This window comes from Clytia hemisphaerica, unplaced genomic scaffold, assembly GCF_902728285.1.
Source record: "Clytia hemisphaerica strain Z4C2 unplaced genomic scaffold, Clytia hemisphaerica genome assembly, whole genome shotgun sequence".
Classification (NCBI taxonomy): domain Eukaryota; kingdom Metazoa; phylum Cnidaria; class Hydrozoa; order Leptothecata; family Clytiidae; genus Clytia; species Clytia hemisphaerica.
Window position 1 is genome coordinate 1,399,686 of NW_027103512.1, and position 22,171 is coordinate 1,421,856.

Consider the following 22,171-nt stretch of genomic DNA (forward strand, 5'->3'; position numbering starts at 1 on the left):
GAAACTCTATCCCCATTGAAAAATCCCTGGACTCTCATCTCCACTGGAGAATTTGAAAATCCCAACCCATGAAAAGATTTTTACCCTCGTTTTTATCTGACTGGTTAAAATATTTCCACCAAGTCAACGATAGACATGGTCTCCTTTTTCACTAACTTTTTACTTTAATGCCAAAAAGTGTATTTTCTAACCTTTAACATTCATCCCTTTTTTGTAAGCACAATACGAGGTTCAAAATATCAAAACATAAGAATAAATTGAGAACCGAAAATCGCCTCAAAAATTAAATATGGTTTGATGCTTTAAAAACTATATTTTCTAATAAGAAAAATGTTCACTGGGAAAATCTTTCTGGTAAACAACTATGCTGACCTTTTCCTCCATACGTCATCAAAACGTCTGTTACGTATCACACTGTTTCAGAAATTTCTTAACTTTTTAATAAATTCTACCCAAGACTACATATCGGTAGATGCTACGTTAGTCAGTAATTAGGGATTTTAAAAACCCAAATGTTGTTAGACCAGTATGTGTTTATCAGATTTTTCAGAAATTGAGGGGGTCCCTTTCTTCCAAATTTAACATAAAAGATATAATGTCGTCTAAAATAAACAGTGTCAATGTTATTGTTATAAGCTACTCAATCTTAATGTTATTGACATAATGTTTCTATGAAAGTACTTTACTACTACACTACTGATTATTAAAAGCACACTCTGAAAAGTTTTTGACAGACGCGTGAATTTAATGTTTAATAGTTGTCGTGTTATACTATAGTTACAAAGTAACAATTTTTAAACTTTGGTTTTCTTGATATCTAACTGCACTTCAAGACTTTGTGGCTAAATTTTTGTTCATTGGCTCTGTGAAGCATTTTTTTACATTTTGATTTAAATTGAAATTGCATCAGAAGTAATACATATTTGCAATGTTATAGACGCCCTGGTTTTGACTAGCTAGCTCTTTGAAACAAAATGTGGGTTCGGATCATTCTGATTTTCATCCTGAAAGTAAGTCGTATCTCTTGCATGTACCCTTTTTCTATTAGAACTGATTGACTTTAATTGATGAGGAAATTTAACTTGTCCTAATCATGCTTTCATTTTTAAGGAAAATTTGATATTTTAGACTTAAGCCATTTTTTAATTATGTACTTTGATCCTTAATTTACCATTCCACTCTTTGAGTTTGTTCGTTTATTGCTCTTTGTCCTTGAATTTTTATATCCCAGTACTTAAGAACAGAGTAAGAACAATACAATTAAAAGCTCGAAAATGTTTCCTGGCTCTCACAAAACAAAGTTTAAGTTCTACCTGTATATACATTCAACCGAATTCGATGTCTGAAAATATATAATATTTTTTTGCTGACGTCATATTTTATTTTTCTTTACTGCCTCCTTTACTTACTTTCCAATACGTCATCCATATTTTTTGTTATTGTTAAATTTTAGTTTCAAATTGCACCACTTCAACTAAATGGTGACCAATCGGTGTCCATGGCAACCAGATTTGAAGGTAGAATGCAAAGTTGCCATCCCTGTTTCTTTCACCGTGTTTCTATAAATTATTCTCGTTACAACAACGATTTGTGATAGACAATATTCTAGGGGAATAGCTTTAAACTATATTCAATATTCAATTAAAATGCAAAATTCGAAAATAACTGGAATTCGATGGGGGTAGCTTTTTAAATCCTACTAAAATTCAGAATTCCAGAGAGGTTTAAACCTGAAATTGCCTGGAATTCCAGGGGGTTACAGCATTTCCAGCCACAGAGGGATGGACCCCCAGATATCTGCAAAAAAAAGTTAAGCAAAAATTTGACTTTTTAAATTTCGTGCCGATGGATAGGATCTAGCATTTTAATTGTTTTCAGAGCGCGAGATCAAAAAAATTTGGCGGCAAACGCTATTTCGCATCTCTTATACTAGTGAAATTGCTTGTTGTCACGTGATTTCTTTGGTAGGAAATCCTACCAAAACTTGCTTCACTTTTCGATAAAGGCCGCAAATCTAGCCCTTCGGGCTTTACAGATCTGTGGATGGACCTCCTCGACAGGTTTTTTTCTAGAAAAGCCCATTTGTTTAAAACGCAATGTTCCCCAAAATTGTTTTTTGTTATTTTCGGTTTTTACGGTAATTTTTGCAATCAAAATTGAAAAGCCTTACAAAATAAATTTCAAAATACCGACAGGAATTTCACACACATCCTATTATTTTTTAGGTAGCAAGCCTTCTACTTCGATCGAGGATCATTTTATGAAATTGACGTCTTTCTCACGTTCAATTGACATCATATGGAGACCTTGGCAATTCGCATTGAGGACGTTACTTATGTACGGTCAACATCCTAACGACCTGAACATGATTCAATTGGAAAATGGAGATGTTAACAAGACGTTGAGTAATTTAGGTAAACGTTTTCTCTAAAAAAAAACTTTTTGAGAACATAAGGCTTCGACGCCCAATATACTAAGAACAAGTGAAGAATATTTGCAGGTTTCAAACTCTGACTCCTGAAATGAAATCGTACAAAAATACTCACAATCTGATGAGAAAAAGTCAAGAACGCCCAAAGCCTTCAAAAATTTTGGATTTTCTTATAGCAAAAACGTGTAGGTTGGAGTTAATCCGGACTTGATACTAATATATATTTCCATAGTGTAAGTAAGTTTAATATCGATTAACAGTGGACAATTTAGCCGAATGAGAAAATTCAGAAAAATGTAAGTCTAAATGATCAAACTCGAAACTTCAAACAAGCTAACCCTTGTATGTTAATGGAGAATTAATTGTCTTGCAGAATCTAAATCAAAAACAATTGAAATATAACGTAAGGCTCCTTTCTATTTTGCAGAACCTGGCCTAAGTTACATTGTGGCAATCAGATTATATCATAGTTATGCAGACGTTCAAAATATAACTAAAGTGATCGCGACCACGCCCACTTTCCCAAGCTCAACTGGTGGTAGGTATATTTCCAGATGTTATTTTCACGTGACATAGTGTGCACCCCCAAAAAATAGTGGAGGGGTTGGTGTTTTGGGTTGAAAATTTCCAGGTGGGATTTAGAAATTTTCAGGTTTTAGGTGGGAGAAACAAGTTAAGGTGGGGATTAATTTCTTTAGGTGGGATTTTTGGTGTTTTGGTGTTTTGGTAAAAGGTAAATTTAACTATAATCTTTTCTAAATTTTATATTCTATAAATAATTCTTTTACTATACTAAACTTTTCTCCTTATTATACTGTAAGAAAAATTGTTTCGTTCCTCGAAATAGTATAATTTTTCGTGAGGATGGCACTTTTAGCTGGGATCTGGGAGTCTGGATTGAGGGTGGGAATTTTAGGGTTAGGTGTCACCTGTGTACCTGAATTTTTAGGTGGGACCTGGAACCTGGCACACTATGCGTTGTTATTTCATCGCTCATCTAATGATTGTTAGATTCTAGCAGCCTGGGTTCTACTCAAGGCGTTCTGGTAGACTGGATGTCTAGTATATGTTAGTTCTCAATTTTGAGCTTTTGTTTAGACTTCTTTATTAGAAGGCATGCTATTGAAGAATTTATTTTCATTCTTTATACATTTTCTTGAATATTTTAGGAAGCAACTTCAAGATCGAGACGAAACTCATTCTGAAAAATTCCAATAAACTTTCAGAAGGTGAATTACAAAAGTTCACCGAACAGAAGGTAAAGTATTTCAACCAATGGTGATGGTTTTTTTCCAAACGATCCGTAAAACGAAAATTTAGCCTTCGGGCTAAATGCGTTATGTAATTTATTTTATAGCATTCAGCTATGGTGCGCAAGGGCGTGAGTTTGATCCTCGTCGAGTCTGCTAAATCGGTGAAAGTTCACGGTGAAATTTTTTCCGCACAAAGCATTGTGGGGAATTCTCGGGGGTCAAATCTGAGTTTTCATGTGAAGCCGATATCGTCTATTAAGTGGGATACCTGCAAGCTTTAAAATATTTCAATATTTTAATTGTACCGAATGAGATGCCTTTGATATAGATAGATAAATATTGGGGTTTGTGTAATTCGCGATGTGCGATCCAACGATTCACGATGTACGATGCGCCGGAATAAGGATGGCACGCCAAAATTTGGTTGGCACGCCAAAATTTGGATGGCACGCCGGAATTTGGATGGCACGTTGACACGCTGGCACGCCAAGACACGTTGGCACGCTAGCACGCATGGCACGCGATTTAGCGGACTCATCCTGGTCAGAGTTATACTTTGTGCCCTTTTGCTTAATGCTCAGCAATTAAGATGTCAAAAGATCGAGGGTAAGTGGAGCAATTTAAAGAGAATGAGCCTTCCCCTACTTTCAGGTGGATAGCTATCAAAATTATGAGATTCCTATGATCAGTAGACCTCTGACTTTGAAGAAATTAATTTTTTATTTATTTATTTATTTATTTAGGTAAAAGAGGATCTACTAACCCTTGAAGGTATTTCAAGAGTCACTGTTTATACAACCAGGTACTCTAATTGTCCATATATCTTTTTATCTTACTTGTGCAGGGATAACCAGTTGCCAGTATTTCCTAAATAATTTGTAAGTAATTTCTACGTACAGGGTGAAAGTTGTTTAGTAACAGCAACAAAGTGCTCTACCAGAAGGAAACTTTATAACCAAATTGGTTGAAAGTGTATTTTCGCTTTTGAAGAGGGGGTTCAGCTTTTATTTTATTTGATTGTAAAAAACCTGTCTATACTGGTCACACTGAAAATATATGCTGCTGCTATAAACCTCTTTGACAGGGGTGGCTATGAATTCAAGATATGCAATACTGCAATGACTTTAGATACTTTTACCAAATTGGTTGATCCTCCTGAATGAGTTCAATAAAAATTTCAAACACAGAAGCGACTTCATTTTATTTTCATAAAATCAAAATTTATTCAAGACGTTTCGGTGTCATCCGACCAACCATCATCAGTTTAAAAACATTGAAGAAAAAAAATGACTTTATAACAAAATTCAAAACTTCATTTTTGTAGAACTTTAAGTTTCACGTGAACAGTCATCAGCCACATACAAAATAACCTATTGGGGAAAAAACATGCATTCCTATATTCTCATTTTGCAAATCAAATCATTCAAAATCATTGACAAATTTCTTTTTTATTATAGGAAATCAACGTATGGTTACAGCGCCACACTTTATATGACGGTAGAAGATCAACCTACAGTCACTGCATTGTTTCATCTAATGCAAGACATTCTTCCTTCCATTGATGCAGAATCGTTTGGATTCTCGTTCAAAATACTCAAAGGTGAGTTCTGCAGGCATGAAAACTCAAAAAAAAAACATTCAATAAATTACATAACGTTAGAATAAACGTTAGATTGACCGCCCAATCCGCCATCGGAATATCACTATCAATCAGCAACCACTCACCAAATTTTCCTCGCTCTCCTACACAGCTTTTTTAAGGCAAACGCCCATCGTCTTTTGAGTACCGCCCTCTGGCATGATTAGTTAACAGACTAGTTCGCTCAGGTTATGTCAAAATGAATTCTATTTACGTTCATTTAAGAAAGACGAATGTCTGAGCAATTAACAACTAGCTTTGAATACTTACTTTCGGTTAACCAGGGTTAACACTTCTTTTGTTTTTCAAAGATTGCTGTTCGCCAATTTATGTACATCATCTGAACGGAAAAAAAGCATCTCCAAGACAACAACCTTCGTCCGAAAAAGAATTATTCAATCTTAGAGTCATCCCTGACAATGCATTCGTTGAAGGCCGTTGTGATCAGGCCGTTGATATGAACAATGCTGATATCACAATAGAAACGCATGGTGATCGACCAATCAAAACATTGACATTATCGCTTTTCATTTTACTGAACCAAACAAAAGGTAATTTAATGCCGTCTGTTCGAAAATGTTCATGGTCAAATTGCCTCGTTTTGAAACCATTCAAAAGGTGATTATGTCCTTTAAGTCTTCAAGTGTTTACTTTTATGAATAAAGTTTATCTATTATGGACTCCTCTGGGAATCAATGGCCATATTGTGTAAAATAGGTACAGTGTATGGCCCCCAAAACGGAGACGGCCCCCAAAACGGAAGTCATCATTAAAATAAGGATTTTGACTTGTAGATTTATCAGAAATAAACGATTTTTGTTTATTTTGAAAGAATGATGGTTAAACTTAAAAATGAGCATGTTTTTGATGGTTTGAGATGGATTCAAAATAACATATTTGCGTCTGAAGGAAATATCTTAACACCAAAATTAGATAAAAATTGCATATAACTCACTCTAGCTCCTTGGATATTGAAAATAAGTTATGAAAACGGGGTATAGGAAACTTTCTACACCTAATTCCGTTGAGAAAATGCCTGTGACTTTAGAGGATGGGTAAAAGATATAACATCTTAAAGGTCAACCAGTATTTTGGGACCCTAGAATCAGCATTGATAGAACCGAAAATTCTAAATATGAGAAACAGCAAAAAACCTTGGAATTCCATTCCTATCAACATGAGTTAATAGCTCATAATAAAAAATTAACATTATATATAAAAATTTTCGCTGCATCAGCAAAAACGGCAAATTCGGTCATTTTTTTGTAAAATATAGGGGAAAATACCTTTAAAGCTTAATATTTTCAGTTTCAGTTAAGCTTGTTTTCTAAAATTTTTACAGCGTATTCCATACATTAATGGAACTATTTTCATTGGTTTTCAGTAACTTGATTAAGACGTTGTTAAATCAAAATTGTCATTTTGGAAATTTCTAAATTTTCAGTTTGGACTTTGCAATATCGAAAATCTTGAAATATTTCATAAAAATCATAAATTTTATATCCATCGGGTCGTAAATTTAAGGGAAAACACTAATATGTTCACATAGTTTTTCCCCCTATTACCACTGGGCTTAATAATTTGATTTTAACTACACCTACCAGGGTGGCCAGCGATACTGGAAATACTTGAAAATACTTGAATATACTGGAAAAAAATATTGGTACTTGATTATACTGGAGTTTTTGAAAAGATGCCCATTTTTCCAGTATATACTTGAAAATGATAAATTGGAATACTTGAAAATACTTGAATTTCTTTTTTCAATCAAATCTTCTATTTCCAGGGCTCTTACAGGCTGTTTTGAAGTATAAATTTTCCAAAATTTTCTATTCGGACCCAACCATGGCGGGTCCTCCTGATAACAATGTATTGTACCCCTATTTGTAAGGTTAGACATTCTTGGTTGGTCTTATTCACTTAACCTATTTGATATGGCTTTTTTTAAAAAGATGAACCTTAATGGGCATACAAAAAATGAAAAAAAGTAAAAGCAGAATCTTAGATATTCTTCAGCTCAAGTTATTTACTGCAAGATAACTCTCATTGAGAATTTCAAAAATCTAGCCTTTGGAGCATGTATTGAAAGAATATATCCAATGTGCACATTTCCACTCTTTCTCTGCCAAATGGATATCTGATATTTGCAAATCAAGCTACTGCTGAAAAATGGAGCCCATGGTAAATGAATTGTGCAGGCTAATGCTAAAGCGGTCAGGGAAAACCTGGAAAACCTGGAAAAAGGGCTATTTTTAGAAAGGAAATTTTTGTAAAATTCTTCAAAAGTCAGGGAAAAGTCAGGAAATTTCTTTCTAGAGTTCCTTGAAATTGATGGTTTTAGCCAATCTTTGAATCCCTATTTTTCAAAATTTTCTTTGTCGGACCCAACCATGGTGGGTCCTCCAAGTAATCATGAAACCCACTAATATCAGGACACTTGACCTATCTAAAATCGATGGTGGTATTTTTGAAAAGTTTGAAAGATAGTGACATGAAAAGTGCTCGCCAATTTTCTATGTTAAAAACTCTTGCTAGAAAATAAACCTTCTGGGAGCAGTGAGCCTTAGGGAAATGATTCTAGAAATAAGAAGTTGAAAATTGGGAAAATGTCAATTTTTCAGCAAAGTTTTTGATTTGACTGAATTGACTAAACTCTTAATTACAGTTTCTTCGTCTGCTCGAACTGGAAATGTCTTAAAAGTCTTGAAGTCTGATATTTGAAGAAAATATTTCTGATAGTCTCTATATTCTCTACAGTCTCTATAGTCTCTACATTCTGGAAATATCGGAAAATTTCTTCCTACTACTTAGAATTGCAATAAAAGAAATTCTACCCACTTCGCTCGCAACCAAATCTTCTGATTTGACAACCTTGCTGTGTAAGCTGTTAGTAATAAAATTCTAGAAATTAGACAACCGCTGTAGTACGCCATGGTGTCATAAATCCACTAGTTTCTAGAGCACATTTTGATCTGTTGTTTAATTTGAGAAAATGTCAAAATAATTCTGGCATCAGTGACATTATTTTGTGCACACAATTTTGTCATAATATTTTTAAGAAAGGGAAGCCCATAAAATTTCTGGCAAATTGAGGATCCGGATATCCCTATTCTAACGAAGCACCATACGTAAAGTTCAAAATATACTTGAATGTACTTGAATTTTGCACCTTCATATACTTGAAAATAGCAAAGATATACTTGAAAATTATCAAAAATGCTCCAAAAAGTACTTGAATATACTTGATTTTCAATGACTAAAATCGCTGGCCACCCTGCCTACGTTTTGGGGGCCCCAAACCTGCATTTTGACAACCAGGGGTATAGTGTAAAATTTTATCAAACAAATTTATGCCCAAAAACCACTAAGTCACATTTCCAAACTCTGGTCAAAATTTTATATTCATATCTTAAAGATATCTCGAGAAATCGCTAAAATTGCAAACCTCCGTTTTGGGGGCCATTAGAAAAAAGCTACCTATCTTTAAGCGATTGAAAAATATTGTTGAAATTGAAAATTTCGAAAAAGAACTTCTGGGAAATAAAGCAGAGGTGTTAAAGTTTTTCATGCAGCAAAGATTTTTGTGAAACCTCTTTTCCTCTAGATTTGAGAGAAATTTTAAATTTGATCGACGTTTTGGGAGCCACATACTGTAAGCGTTGCCCGTGAATTAATTGAAAGATGGAAAGGTCTTTTTTTTATTCAAACTTAGCTTAAGTTTCTGTGGTGTTGTTTTACTTCACAGTCTTACTTTGAACTTATCTCGTAGTAAGTAAGTATATTCATCTGGTGGCTGTCGGCGGAGCCGGGAGTGAGGGAGTGTATCCCCTTTTCTATTTGCGCTAGACCTGGGAGATCGAATGCTGAGGTGGAGCGCCACACCTACTCTCAGCTCCCAGTAACTTACCGCCTAGATCAGATTACCCAATCTAAGCTACTCATCCGCTGAGTTGGCGGTGACTGGGGATCGAACCTACAATCCTTAGATTGTAAGGCGAATGCTCTACCGACTAAGCTACCCGGTCACTTATCTCGAATCTACAGAAAAATTAGTGTAGTCAGAAACCTTCCTTCGGTAGAAAGGGAGGAGATATAAGGTTATTTTCATAACAGAAAGCTACAAAATAGTATAAGCGGCAGCGGCACTGCCAAAATTTTACCAGGTCTTTGCGATAGGCATTGTATTGAGTATACTCCCAGATTCAGTAATTCTTGTAAGTCAAAATGACGTTATATTTTCTAACAGAAGGAAGCACCCGAAAAAAGGCCGGATTTAGATCACTGTCTTTCTATTTTTAGTAACAGAGAGGGGTCAAATCCCGGTCTTTTTTGGGTGTTTCTGTTAGAAAAATGACTTACGCATATTAAGAACATAATTATGTTTTACAGGCCTACAACCGATCATGTCTGCAGTGAACTACAATACACAGCTGCGATTAGAAGTGCACGATGGACGCGTCGTTTGGATGTTTTACAGCCTGGGAAGTAGTCAAGGTTTCATCATTCAAACTAAAGGTTACTGAAATCTATTTCATATTTAACACACTGGCATGCAAGAGTGTTGTCATATATTAATCTCTGAGATGTGATTTCTCCGCGATGACACGTATACCGTAAGTTGGTCTAAAATGTCGACATCCCTCTTCTAATTTCGACACCCCTCTTTGGAGATAGGAATAATAGGAAGGTGGGAATCGCTGATTGAAACTAATTTTCTTTGTTTATCAATCATAGAAAAAATCTTTTCTCTATCAGTGATTCCGACCTTATTATTCCTATCTCTAAAAAAACGTGTCGCCCTATTGGGTCATGAGTCTTAAGTCTAGCGTTAAAACTCAGAGTTAAAACTCTACCCTTTGGAGAATGAAGGTGGAAAACTTCTTAAGCAGGATTGATGGAAAATTAATTTTAGACCTTATATCTTCAGCTCTTATATTTCCATCTGCTAATATTTTCAGAACTCGTCCAAGTCAAGCAGTGGACACATATTTTGGTTGATTACGATTCCCAGTCAGGAGTTGGAAGAATTTTTGTCGATGGCCAACTTTCCAATAAAGAAATGAGCCGTGTCAAGTTTTCCGAAAACTGGATGTTAGGTTTACGTTTCGGGAAATATTTTTCAGGTAAATATTTATACATGGTTAACTTTATTATAATCCTGATGTTTGATTGCTAACACCAGCTTTAAATGTTAAACTGTCCAAGTCGCTTGTCTCTAAAAATCGTACACCCTAGCAAATATTTCTATCGCGTACTGTATCGTATATTTTGCATTTATACACCCCTGTGTTACAGACCCTCTTGCCCGAAATTGACTTTGATTTTATCCCCACTCGAAATTCAATGTTTAGAAATTGCACTCCAAGACCATGCCCCACTGGGTTATTTAACCTTCGAACAATAGAATCGCTATTCCCATTGAGATTTCAAAAAAAGGAAAAAAGTTCAATTGTGGTTGTGAGACAGGGGTGTGTTTATTAAGAACATTAACAAACATCTATTTCATTCCTTAGCATCATTAGGGTGCCAACAATTTTCTTTACGATTTAGTTTGAAATTTTTTCGATATCATTTTATCAATTTAAGTCTACCGAAGCAAGCACTCGAAGCAATTTGATTTTCAATCTCGGTGAACCAATACATTTTTCCCTGAAAAAAAAACTAATCGTTTATATTTATACACCTCCTTCTCACAGACCCAGTAGGACCGAAAATCGATGGGGATCGATATTCCTAGGTCTTTCATGGCTGGGATTTGAATTCGATTGTTTTTGAGCCAGAAAATTCAGTGGAGATGGAAAGAATAGCATAATATTTTGCAGTGATGGTTTGCTTATCTGATTATTTTCAGTTGGGAAAAAAATTAGAGCATAGTTTTCCACTGGGGACAATATCTTGGTCAATTTTTCCTGTGGAAAGGGGTCCCAATGGGTCTATGAGAAGGAGAGTGTTTATCATTTTCTCACTCTTTCAATTAAGGTGGTATGGATTATAAAATGTCTGGATTTCTTGACGAATTGACATTCTTCGATTGTCTTATGTCTGATGATGCTATATGGAGATTATCTACGAAATGTGGTGAATTTAGCTGCCATGGTGAAAATGATCAACAAATTGAAGGTAACCTGAGATCAGATTGTGATTGTATTCTGCCCACCAGGCTGAAGCTCTAAAGGGATGGATGAAAACAAAACAATATGAATATAAGCTATCTCGAATTTGTGAGGGCTGCGCTCGTCTAATAGGACTGGGAATGACAACAAAGTTGCGTGATCGTGTTTGCGTGACTTTCCGGCGCACAACAAGATTCTTGTTGTAGAATTTTCCACGGGAGTACTAGATATTTTCCTCAGATGGTTGATTTCAAGCGCCTTCAGAGGTTTACGTGCACGTAAGAAAATTATGACCAGCTGTTATCAGGTTAATTGAAGGTGGGTTATTTGTAAGTTCCCCTCATTACATATGTAGTATAGGTAACTTCAATTGCCAAGTGATTCCGTATGGTTATTGTAGCGAAAACATTTGATATTATGATAAAATATTATTAAACACATACAATTTAATTTTGTTCGAGATTTTTTTTGATTCTTTCATTTAGGTCCGAAGATAAACTCTGGAAACCCTGAAAAAAAGATTAAGCTGAAGGTATAAAATCATTTTATTTCATTTCAAACAGATAGATAATCGTGCTCCCATAGTCATTATAAAAAACCCCGGTCTGGCAATATATTGTTTTAGCTTTTTGTTCAATTTTCTTTTGTTACAAACAAAAGGCAAGTTGCGATTTGCATACTTTTTTATCACGTTACCAAAATCTCCTCTTGGGATTGGTCTATTTTCCAATCACACGATCAAAAAGTTAGCAAAATAAATCGATTTTGGTACGTAAGCTTTATCTTTTAACAATAAAAAGAGACAAAAGCCTTCCAGACCAGTGTTTTTATAATGACCATGGTGCTTCTCGCAAACAATCTTAAAAATACATAGATTAAATAGATTGAATTTTATAAATCAGGCGTTCAACACTGGTAGATTTGTAACCTTTTTTCTTTGCATGTGAATTTGCGATTTCACCAAAGGTGTTGTGCTTGGCATTATAAAACCTTTATTACTAGGATAACAAGACAATGAATAATCTTTGTAACTCTGCTGGAACTATTCAAAATGCTGGTAGCAGATCGAAAGAATGCGCTTGCAAGGTATTTTTTTAGTGTTATTGGGCTATTCCATTTTATATCCGTACACGGGGTGGACGAACATCTCCAGGAGGTAATTCAAGTAGAATTTCCAGCGAGTTTTTTTTTCTTTTTTCCATTGGGTGAAAAATTATTGTAAAATTTCCAGGGGGTAAAAGACTGATTTAAGTTCGTCCAGCGTCACTTTAAAAATATGAAAAGAGATTTCGCCATTCTCCAGGGGATTTCACACATTGCCAAGAAATGTTTTTTGACTTGAAAAAGTTTCCAGTTTTTCCATAATCTTTGTATATGGTAACACGAAATTGAATTGGTCGTGAGAATATTAGACAGTAGACTGGTTGGTTGGGTTGGCAATGAAGTATCTGTGAAAGCAGTGGAATGCTTATATAGGAAAAGCATGTTGCTGAGCAAAAAATTGCAATATAAAGGTTTGGAATATTGCTTGCAACGCTGGCCTCGCACACCTTGTGCATAGCCTAATCAACAATTCTTGTTTCAACTCATAGACGAACGTAGAAGGTCGTTATTGCAATAAATGTAAGAATGGGACGTTTAATCTACAACCATCCAACAAAGATGGATGTATCAAATGTTTTTGTAATGGTTTGACCAACGATTGCCGAAGTGCTCAAATACATCATGTAAAGGTGAATGGTCTAGGCTTTTCTTATGCAAACAGTGTGAGACTCGAACTGCTCTCAATTAACTTGAGTTTACTCCAGGACTCTCTTTATGACTATGATGTGGGTCTGAAATGGTTACATCTAGGAAATTAGGAAAATCAGTAAATCGCTTCGGGTTTTAAAGAACGATGGTACTGAGGTACACGTGGCAAGCAATGTCGTGTCAAACTTTATTTCTTTTCCATTTTCTAAGACATTGATATAAGTTTTAACTGTGTTATTTTTTGTAGTAAGCAGAAAGACATTTCATTTTCAAGCAAAGGCCCCATAAGTGCAGAACTCATTAAAATGACATTCAAATATAAACGTCGATGATACAAGGGATTCAAAGTCTATACACAGACTACGGTTAATTTCTAAATTCATTACTGCAGAGGGTCTGATGTCATTGTCTTCTCTGATTTGGGAATTTTCAAACCGACCGCTGCGTTGAAGTGCGGGTGAGTGAGGGGGAGACAACGAGGAAGTGTTGCGATTTGTTACGAAGCGGTAAACGTGAGATACACTCTGGTACAGAGTAAGGGATCCAGTGTGGTTGCACCATTGTATTACCCATGAGAAATTACATTTTCATTTCTAGCACACCATAAGTGCAGAAGAATTACCATCCGTCAAACTGCGAACATTCGAAGGTAGACATGTTACCAACTACAAATATCTTTCATACGATATACAAGAAGGGAGTATCACATATAAGCCATCGAAAGATGAACAATCAAACAAAGAGACTTTGTATTGGGAGTTACCACTATCTTTTCTTGGTGATAAGGTAATGAAAGTTTCTGTTTGGTCGTTATTAATGTGCAGATTGTAAATGTCTTTTTCATATTAACAGCACAATATCTAAATATCAATGACTCCTTAACTCGATGTTGGTGCTTAGATCCATACACAGAACTATAAAGCCCGAAGGGCTAGAGGCGAGACTGAATGGGAAATGAAACCACTTATTTCCCATCCAGAACGCCCGCGCTAAAATCTATCGCTAGATTTCAAGATATGTGGTCGTCCAAAACAAAGGATTCGCTAGATACAATCCGTCATCATGATTACGGCGCGTTCTATACGCGTTTTGGATGGGAAATAAGTGGCTTCAATTTCTCTTGCCTGAGAAGGGTTGAAGCTTCGCCTCTAGTCCTTCGGACTTGAAACTCAATGGGCAAGATAGCATACTTTGGCTGAAAAGGTCACGTGACATTACAATAGAATTTTAGCCTTTGACCAATCAGAAGTTTCGAAGATTTTTTAATATAATAGCAAAATTCTTTTTAGCGATATTCACTTTTTTTTTGCTTGAAAAAGCTTAAAGCACTCCATCTAGCCCTTCTGGCTTCATAGAAATCTGTTGATCCATACAACCAGCCTACTTTTTTTCCCTTCATCGACAACCTAACTTACCTTTACTTTATTTTTCATTTTATCAGGTTACCTCATACGGAGGAAGCTTGTCTTACAGTTTGTCATACCAAACAAATGACTTGACCAAACTAGACCCTGGTCCAGACATTGTCATCAAGGTATGTGCAATAAAAACCTTTTTCCCATACCCCATCGGCCAAAACTTAGTCGGCCCTAAGTGACTAAATTTTGGCTTGGTGACTAAAATTAGGGCCGACTAAAAATTTGGGCCGACTAAAATTTGGGCTGACTAAGTTTTGGCCGATAAGGTATATAATCAATTGATATTTCACTTTGCAAAATATTCTAAAATGTTTTACCATCTGTTAAGGTGGATTTTTGGAAGCTGGACTTTTTGTCGAGACTTTCGTCTAATATTTAGAGACCTTCCCTGGATTTTTCATAAAATTTTACTGACCCCAAGATTTTTCAGATTTTTTTATTGAAAGCACCGAAAATATGACGTCCTCATTATGGACGGTAAAACTTTTCCTGGAAATATCCATTTAACAACTTTCCAGATTTTCTCCGAGATCGCAGAAATATAGTGTAGCAGGTACCTTGCTTTTTACTGTACTATGTTAAATGCAAAGTACGGGAGAGTGACTCTCTTGGTCTTTCCGTCGTTGTCTAACAACCGCATCAAAAACAAAAAATTAAACCTGGAGGATAAATTGTGAATGCGTTTTCATATTTAACACTCAGAAATATTCTAGAATCGTATAATATAGCCATAATCTATCATATCTTTCCTCTATTAGAAAGATTATCTATTCAGTTAACCCTTTAAGTGCCACGGTCATTTTTTCCTAAGTTTTTTAAAGAAAATCACTAGTTCAAACTTTAAAGGCTTATATCTCCGGATCTAGAAGGAGTTAGAAGCTGCTCGGACCTGCCTGAATGATGGAATGGTGCCCAGTGGTAAAACTTCAAATTAATTCGCTGGAGGACAGAATCAAGTAATTCAGGGCCGAATTTGGAGGCTCTTGGCTCACTCGTTGACCAAAAATGGTCAAAAAACGGTCAAAATCTTAAAAAAGTGGATTTTTGTCAAATTTTTGCATTTTTTTGACTTTTTAGCTTAAAATCTCGCTGAAAAGACTCACTTTTGATATTTTTTTTGCTTTAACATGAAGCCCAATCCAATTCCTACGAGTCAGACCAAAAATGACGATTTCTAACTCAAACTGGGCATTACAGGAGGACTTCGCCCTCCTACATAGCCCATGTCTGATATAAACGACATTGGCACTTAAAGGGTTAATAAAATTTAAAAGTGTAATCTAAAATGGACGTGTTTTTTTTCTTTGCAGGCTGGTGATGTGGAGTTACACCATACTACTGATGAAAACCATCATCTTGATACAGAAAACCAATTCAACGCCATGTTACATGAGGTTAATAAAAACGCTCTCTCGTTCAATTTTCATAGTTAATCGAATTTTCATCGAATAAGGGAGTATATAGTAGAACGTCGTTATGTCGTTTTGTCGTCTTTCTGTCTGTGCTACTTTCGTTTTCGCACGCAATGTTTTTGTTCTTCCAAAAGATGACTTTTATTTTGTTTTTGCTCCACAAATGTGTTAAATCAGATTCGCGCCGTTTTATAAAGACTTTGTTTTGATTGATTGATTAGACTTTTTCTTATTTTACACGCACCTGATATGTTTTGATATGGTGGATGCTAATCGTGTACATAATTCCCTTGCCACAGTTACCCCAAATTTGGAGTAGCCTGTTTCAATTTTCTTAAAAAGCTTCAGAAATTCAATCGTTGTTAGCCTCTAGTTATTCAAATTTTTCATTCAAATTTAATGAAATCTAAAGATCTCTTAATAATAATAATAATAATAACAACGATATATTTCACAGTATCTCAAAAGTTTTACAATTGGCTCTTCACCTGGAAATTGAGTATGATAAATATATATGTAGCTACGGTGGTTTTTTAGGGCCATGTGCAAAACAGATATAATTAGCTAACTAACTGGATCCTAGCGCACTAACTCGATTTAGCGCACTAACTCGACTTAGCGCACTAACTCGACTTAGCGTACTAACTCGACTTAGCGGACTAACTTGCCTTGTGATGATCATTTAGGCTCTGGCTCTTGTGAACCTGATGTTGGTGCTGATGAATCTGATGAATCTGGTGGTGGTGATAAGGATCTTGTGATTATTGTGGTGTTGATGAATCTGATGGTGGAGTTAATGGTGCTGATGGTAAACCTAATGTTTGAGTCAATGGTGCTGAATGAATCTAATGCTGAAGTCAATGGTGCTAGCAGTTCTAATGCTGAAACCAATGGATGGTCGGATCAACAGTGTTGATAAATCTGATGATCACCCTTAATTTCGTCATCACAATCCAGCACCATTGATTCACCATCAAATTTATCAGCATCGGTTCCAACATCAGATTCATCAACAAAATTGATTATATTTTCAGAATCACCAGTTCCATTATCACCACCACCAGAATCACCAGAGCCATTATCACCACCATCAGAATCACCAGAGCCATCATCATAGCCACGAGAAAAATCATCACCACCACCAGATCTCACATTACATGCGGGAAAATGTACATAATGTACCCTTTGGAAATAGAAATAGATCCATCATCACTATCATCAGATTTATCAGATCATAACAATCATACCACCACCAGAAAACCAGAGCCTTCGTCACCATCACCAGACTGCCAGATTGATCATTGAATCAGAGTTTTACAGCTAGAAACAACCGTATTTTTCATTTTGGTGGCCCATTTAGGGGGATTCCAACTTTTATCGTCTTCCGGTCTTCTTAGTTAGCATGCTAAGTCGAGTTAGCACGCTAAGTCAAGTTAGTACGCTAAGTTGAGTTAGTACGCTAAGATGAGTTAGAACACTAAGTTTAGTTAGAACACTAAGTTTAGTTAGCACTCTAAGTCATAATATATCGGATTTTGGGCCCAGTTAGTTAGCTAATTATATCTGTTTTATACATGGCCCTAACAAACCACCGTATGTAGCGTATAAAAAATATGATGTTCATTAAAAATACTGAGACCGGTTGTAACTAGAGACTAGAAGGCTAAAAGTTGGTAAAGCCAATTACGTTCGATCAAATACCGTTGTAGAGTAATAAAATACTACAAAATTGATCTCTTATACAAAACTTACTAATTCAAGTGAATTTAATACACGTTGCGCATCCCTGGGGGGGTACTACCCTTGTCGACCGACGGGGGTGCTCCGCTGAGGTTCGAAAAATGGACCCTACGTGGGACTCGAAATTTGCGAAAAAAGTGACCCTGAATGGGACTGAAATTCCAAAATTTTCTCAAATTTTCTACTTTTTCCCCAAATTTTCCAAAAAAAGGCACCGTACGAGGGACTGATTTTTCTATTTTGGTGTTTTTGCGACCCTACCTGGGACTCGTGGAGGTTAGAAAAGGTACCCTGACCAGCGGAGCTTCCCCGTAACCCATCTTGCCCTAGTCCCCCCCCCCCCCGGGTGCGCATGTTATTGAAAATTCTTTATTTCTTCATATCCTCTTTATCTAATGAAAATCTACTGACATTCGTTTAGAATTTTTGGACAACAAAAGATGGACAACCAGTATCACGTGACCAGATGATGACGTCATTAGCACGTGTCGATGCTATATTGTTACGTGCATCGTATGGTAATGATGTTGTTCGGACTAGGTGAGTGGTTATTGTTCTGATACACTTGCACTTTGGTTATCTACAAGAGGTCCTTTTTTAGTACATTGGTCGGTTTAGTGAATCTTGAACCCGGGGGAGGGGGTACTTAGACAAATGGAGGGTACAGGTATGTGCCGCCCTTAAGGGTACCTTTTTTTAGATTTCCAAAGTCTCGTTAAGGGTCGGAAAAATCAAAAATCAAATTTCATTCTCACTAAGGGTCGGAGAAATAGGTAAATGTCAGCTTTTTACCGGAATGAGCGGAAAGAGCGAAATTTGGTCAAAATTGGTCAAATTTGTCCCAATGAGGGACAAATCCTCCTTTTTAATCCCGGTAAGGGTCCGAGGGTCAAAAGTCAGGTGACATCCCCCATCAGCTTGCAACCCTGCCCCCCCCCCGGGTCTTGAATTGCAAAGGAAAATCCTTACCATGAGAAAATAATACGGACCTAAAATCAACGACTGGAGATTAATTTCCTCTAATATGACTAAAAACAATTCTCCACTCTAAAGTGGAGCACTTGAACTCTCCACTTTGAAATCTCTTTTTTACACCAATGAAGTAGCAACAACATACCAGTGGATACCCCTTAAAACCCACAATAAAAAGTGGTAGCCTCTATCTCATTGTTTAGTTGGAGTGTAAGGCTGAAACTTTTTGTGTTGAAAGTACGTTGTCTATGATTGTCTTCCCTAGCAGTGATGTTTTGTAGAAAACAGTTTTCAGTTTTTCACGAGGAAGTGAAAAAGTGCAGTTTTAGCTATTTACCCCTTAAAACCTACAAAATGGTTTTTCTCGAATAACTTTTTACAAAAAAGTTCTTTTGACCTCAAATTTTGAACAGTGATTCACTGTAAAGTTACTAATGTTATGAATATACCATTAGTACCTAAATGATCTCGAAAATATGTGTTAAAATCAAAATACCCCTTAAAACCTACAAAAATAAGGCTAAAAACCACAAAGTCCGACCCTTGCTAACGGGATACTCAAGCTGATGGATGGTGTTGCTTCGTGATTCAATGGTTCAAAGACTTGCTAGAAATTCATTCCCACAACAATATTTTCATTTTTCAGGATTTCATGCCCATAATGCAATTGTGTGTGGTTTTTTCGTCAAAAACGGTTACGAAAGGCCAAAACCTTCATTCGCTTCATTTTTGACCTATGGTTCTAATGTTTTTCTAAATCTCCATCAAATTTGTGACATTTTGGTATGCAACATGACCAGGTTTTGAGAAAGTCGATTTTCAGATTTTATTGATCATCACCATAAAAGTGCTTTAAAGTAGAATTTTAAGGGCCTGTCATTTTCGTTGGGGTCTATTCACGAAGATGAAAATGATTTTTTCATACCTACCATAAGTATAGGTATCTAAAAAGTATAGGTTTTATGACCTTAAATTCAATTGTGTAATTTCTAGGTCCAAAAAAACTGATTTTTTGAAGGGATTTTTGATAAAATTTTGAATAACTTCGAATTTTAAGATACTTTAGCATCTTTAAAATCCTTAAAATTTGGTATTTTATGAAAGAACATTTATAAGAGGTTGTAAAAAAGTGAAACATACCACATAAAATTAAATCTGGTAGTTATGAAAGCCAAAAATGCAACATTGTGGGTTTTAAGGGGTATGTGGTTTTAAGGGGTATCCACTGGTATCTACTAACTCGCAATGATTAAAAACCGTATATGTCAGCCTCCAGGGGGGAGTACTAGGTTTGCCAGATGACGGGTTGTCCGAGCCAAAGTTCGAAAATCGACCCTTAGAGAGACTGAATTTCGAAAATGTTGTCTACTTTTTGACTTACAGAAACTATTTCTCCATATATTAGCCCAAATTTCAAGAATTTATGACCCTTTGATGGAGTCGTTTTTTTGATTTTTGGTAATTTTGGAGCCCTTACAGAGACTCGATTGCTTTTTAATGGGTTTTGTACCCCTTTGAGGAACTTTCGAGGTGTGAACAAAGGGAACTCATGATTCGCACATACCCGGGACCCATTTTGCCTATGTACCCCCCTCCGGATGTCAGCAAGTTGCCTTCGGTCAAATTCATTTGTTGATGCTTCATCTTTCATTGAAGATTGCAGAATTTTCAAATGGACATAGTTTCATCAGATCCGGTGACGTCATCAAGCAAGATGATAGCATCAATGGTGGAAGAATGCAGATGTCCACCAGAATATTATGGAACGTCTTGTCAGGTGTGATTTTTTTACATTATTGGAATCTTTTTATACCAACGTCCTTATTCATACTACCACTTAAGTCCGTTTGTTTTAAATAGTAGGCCTGATTGATAGAAATGTCATTTTATAAGCGATTTACGACCAAAATGAGGGTGAAACCACCACTTCTTCATCAAATAACTCCCGTTTAGTACAGAAATCGACCATACTCGCTTAAAAGTCTTCTACATAGTTTTTCAAGAGCTTTCAGATTCTATAATTAGTTTTGGCCTAAAATGACTTTGAAATTTCCATGAAAATTTGGCCCTTGAGGCTTTAGCCTAGTTGACAAAATTAAGGGCTAGCCTTGAATTTTTTTGGGCAGCCCTTCTGATATCAATACATAGGGCATTAGGCATGTCTGGTCCAAATTTGGCGCTTTTTTCCAAATTTGCATGATTTTTATGGAATTTGTTACAAATCGGGCCTACTAAAAGGTTTTGTTTTTAAATAAGAGTGATATTGCTTGCTTACTCATCAATTTTAATTCACAAGTTTTTTCACATCGGATTGACTCGAATGTGGAGCAAGATTTATCAAAAAATGCAAAGAAAAACATTTTTTTGCTTAGATCAGCATATTATAACAATAGGCAGACACTGTCCCGATATGTAAAAATAAAACCTTTTAGGGTGCACTAAATCTTGTTTTGCTTAATCAGGTACCAGATGTAAAAATTTTCGTCTGACAAAATGTGCGAATATTTCAATGGTTTGTAAAGTCCGGGGGTCTCAATATAATCTAAAGTGGAGACGAAAAAGCTCTTTAGTTAAAGCGGTTTTGTGTTCGTTAAGAAGATAATCAGGAGTGGAATATAAATAAGTATTTTTTTCAAGGACTTTAAGGTTATAAAACAAAAATAAATATATAAATCGTTAGATCGTGCATCTTAAATTACACCAACCCATAAATTTGGCTTGATCAGTAAGCTTTCTTTTACTTTTGCATTGAAATAATGTGATGAAAGAGATGGTTCGGTTTTTTCCGAAATTACAAGTCTGAACATCCATATAAGCGGTTCGTTCGAAACGCAGGTTAATCAGTCTACGTACAGTGACATATTTAGGTAAAAAATTCGGGTGAGATTTAAAGCCCTTCCACCCGTAGAGGATGGCTTATTCAACAGGTTTGCGTTTCGTTGTTTGTGGGCACACAAAAGTCTTACCCGATTCAATTTGTCTCATAACTTTCATCCCATACATATGGCATGGGTAAGGGGTCCTGAATCCCTGAATCCATGAATAAGCACAGTGACAAAAATGACGCGCGTTTATCTCAAGGGAATTACCCTTTGATCAATGGATTTGTGAAGGGGAATTCCCGTGTCATTCTTAAAAATCCATATTAACCTTTACTGGTTTGTTATACTTTGATGAGAAATTGAGCCCTACATAGCATTACACGTTTTTTTTTTTATTAGAACACCTGAAATCTGGCTGAGCCTGGATGTGCTAATTTTTTTAGCAATTTTGAGCCTGAAATGTTCTTAGATGCGTTCTTAAATTTTCAGACTACTCTAAATCGACAATATCATGCAAAATAAAGAGCACTTAAAATTGGTAAGATTTGGACAATATTTGACTCTCGATTTAGAAAATCCATTCCTAAAAGTTTGTTTAAAACTGCTTGAAAAGAGGAAA

General features: G+C 35.9%; 1 protein-coding gene across 1 annotated transcript in view; it reads left to right on the top strand.

The window, feature by feature from the left end:
- The first annotated feature begins 660 nt into the window (after nucleotides 1–660).
- Nucleotides 661–22,171, top strand: part of LOC136799197 (basement membrane-specific heparan sulfate proteoglycan core protein-like) — a 50,303-nt gene continuing 28,792 nt past the window's right edge. The window contains exons 1-19 of the mRNA XM_067055883.1: nucleotides 661–1,010; nucleotides 1,454–1,517; nucleotides 2,226–2,414; nucleotides 2,859–2,969; nucleotides 3,601–3,689; nucleotides 4,428–4,486; nucleotides 5,142–5,284; nucleotides 5,635–5,874; nucleotides 9,713–9,838; nucleotides 10,282–10,446; nucleotides 11,303–11,443; nucleotides 11,922–11,968; nucleotides 12,439–12,522; nucleotides 13,029–13,169; nucleotides 13,786–13,974; nucleotides 14,630–14,722; nucleotides 15,917–16,000; nucleotides 18,180–18,298; nucleotides 20,387–20,507. Coding sequence (XP_066911984.1) covers nucleotides 975–1,010; nucleotides 1,454–1,517; nucleotides 2,226–2,414; nucleotides 2,859–2,969; nucleotides 3,601–3,689; nucleotides 4,428–4,486; nucleotides 5,142–5,284; nucleotides 5,635–5,874; nucleotides 9,713–9,838; nucleotides 10,282–10,446; nucleotides 11,303–11,443; nucleotides 11,922–11,968; nucleotides 12,439–12,522; nucleotides 13,029–13,169; nucleotides 13,786–13,974; nucleotides 14,630–14,722; nucleotides 15,917–16,000; nucleotides 18,180–18,298; nucleotides 20,387–20,507 — 2,241 coding nt within the window. The 5' untranslated portion in view covers nucleotides 661–974. The remainder of the gene's footprint in view (nucleotides 1,011–1,453; nucleotides 1,518–2,225; nucleotides 2,415–2,858; nucleotides 2,970–3,600; nucleotides 3,690–4,427; nucleotides 4,487–5,141; nucleotides 5,285–5,634; nucleotides 5,875–9,712; nucleotides 9,839–10,281; nucleotides 10,447–11,302; nucleotides 11,444–11,921; nucleotides 11,969–12,438; nucleotides 12,523–13,028; nucleotides 13,170–13,785; nucleotides 13,975–14,629; nucleotides 14,723–15,916; nucleotides 16,001–18,179; nucleotides 18,299–20,386; nucleotides 20,508–22,171) is intronic.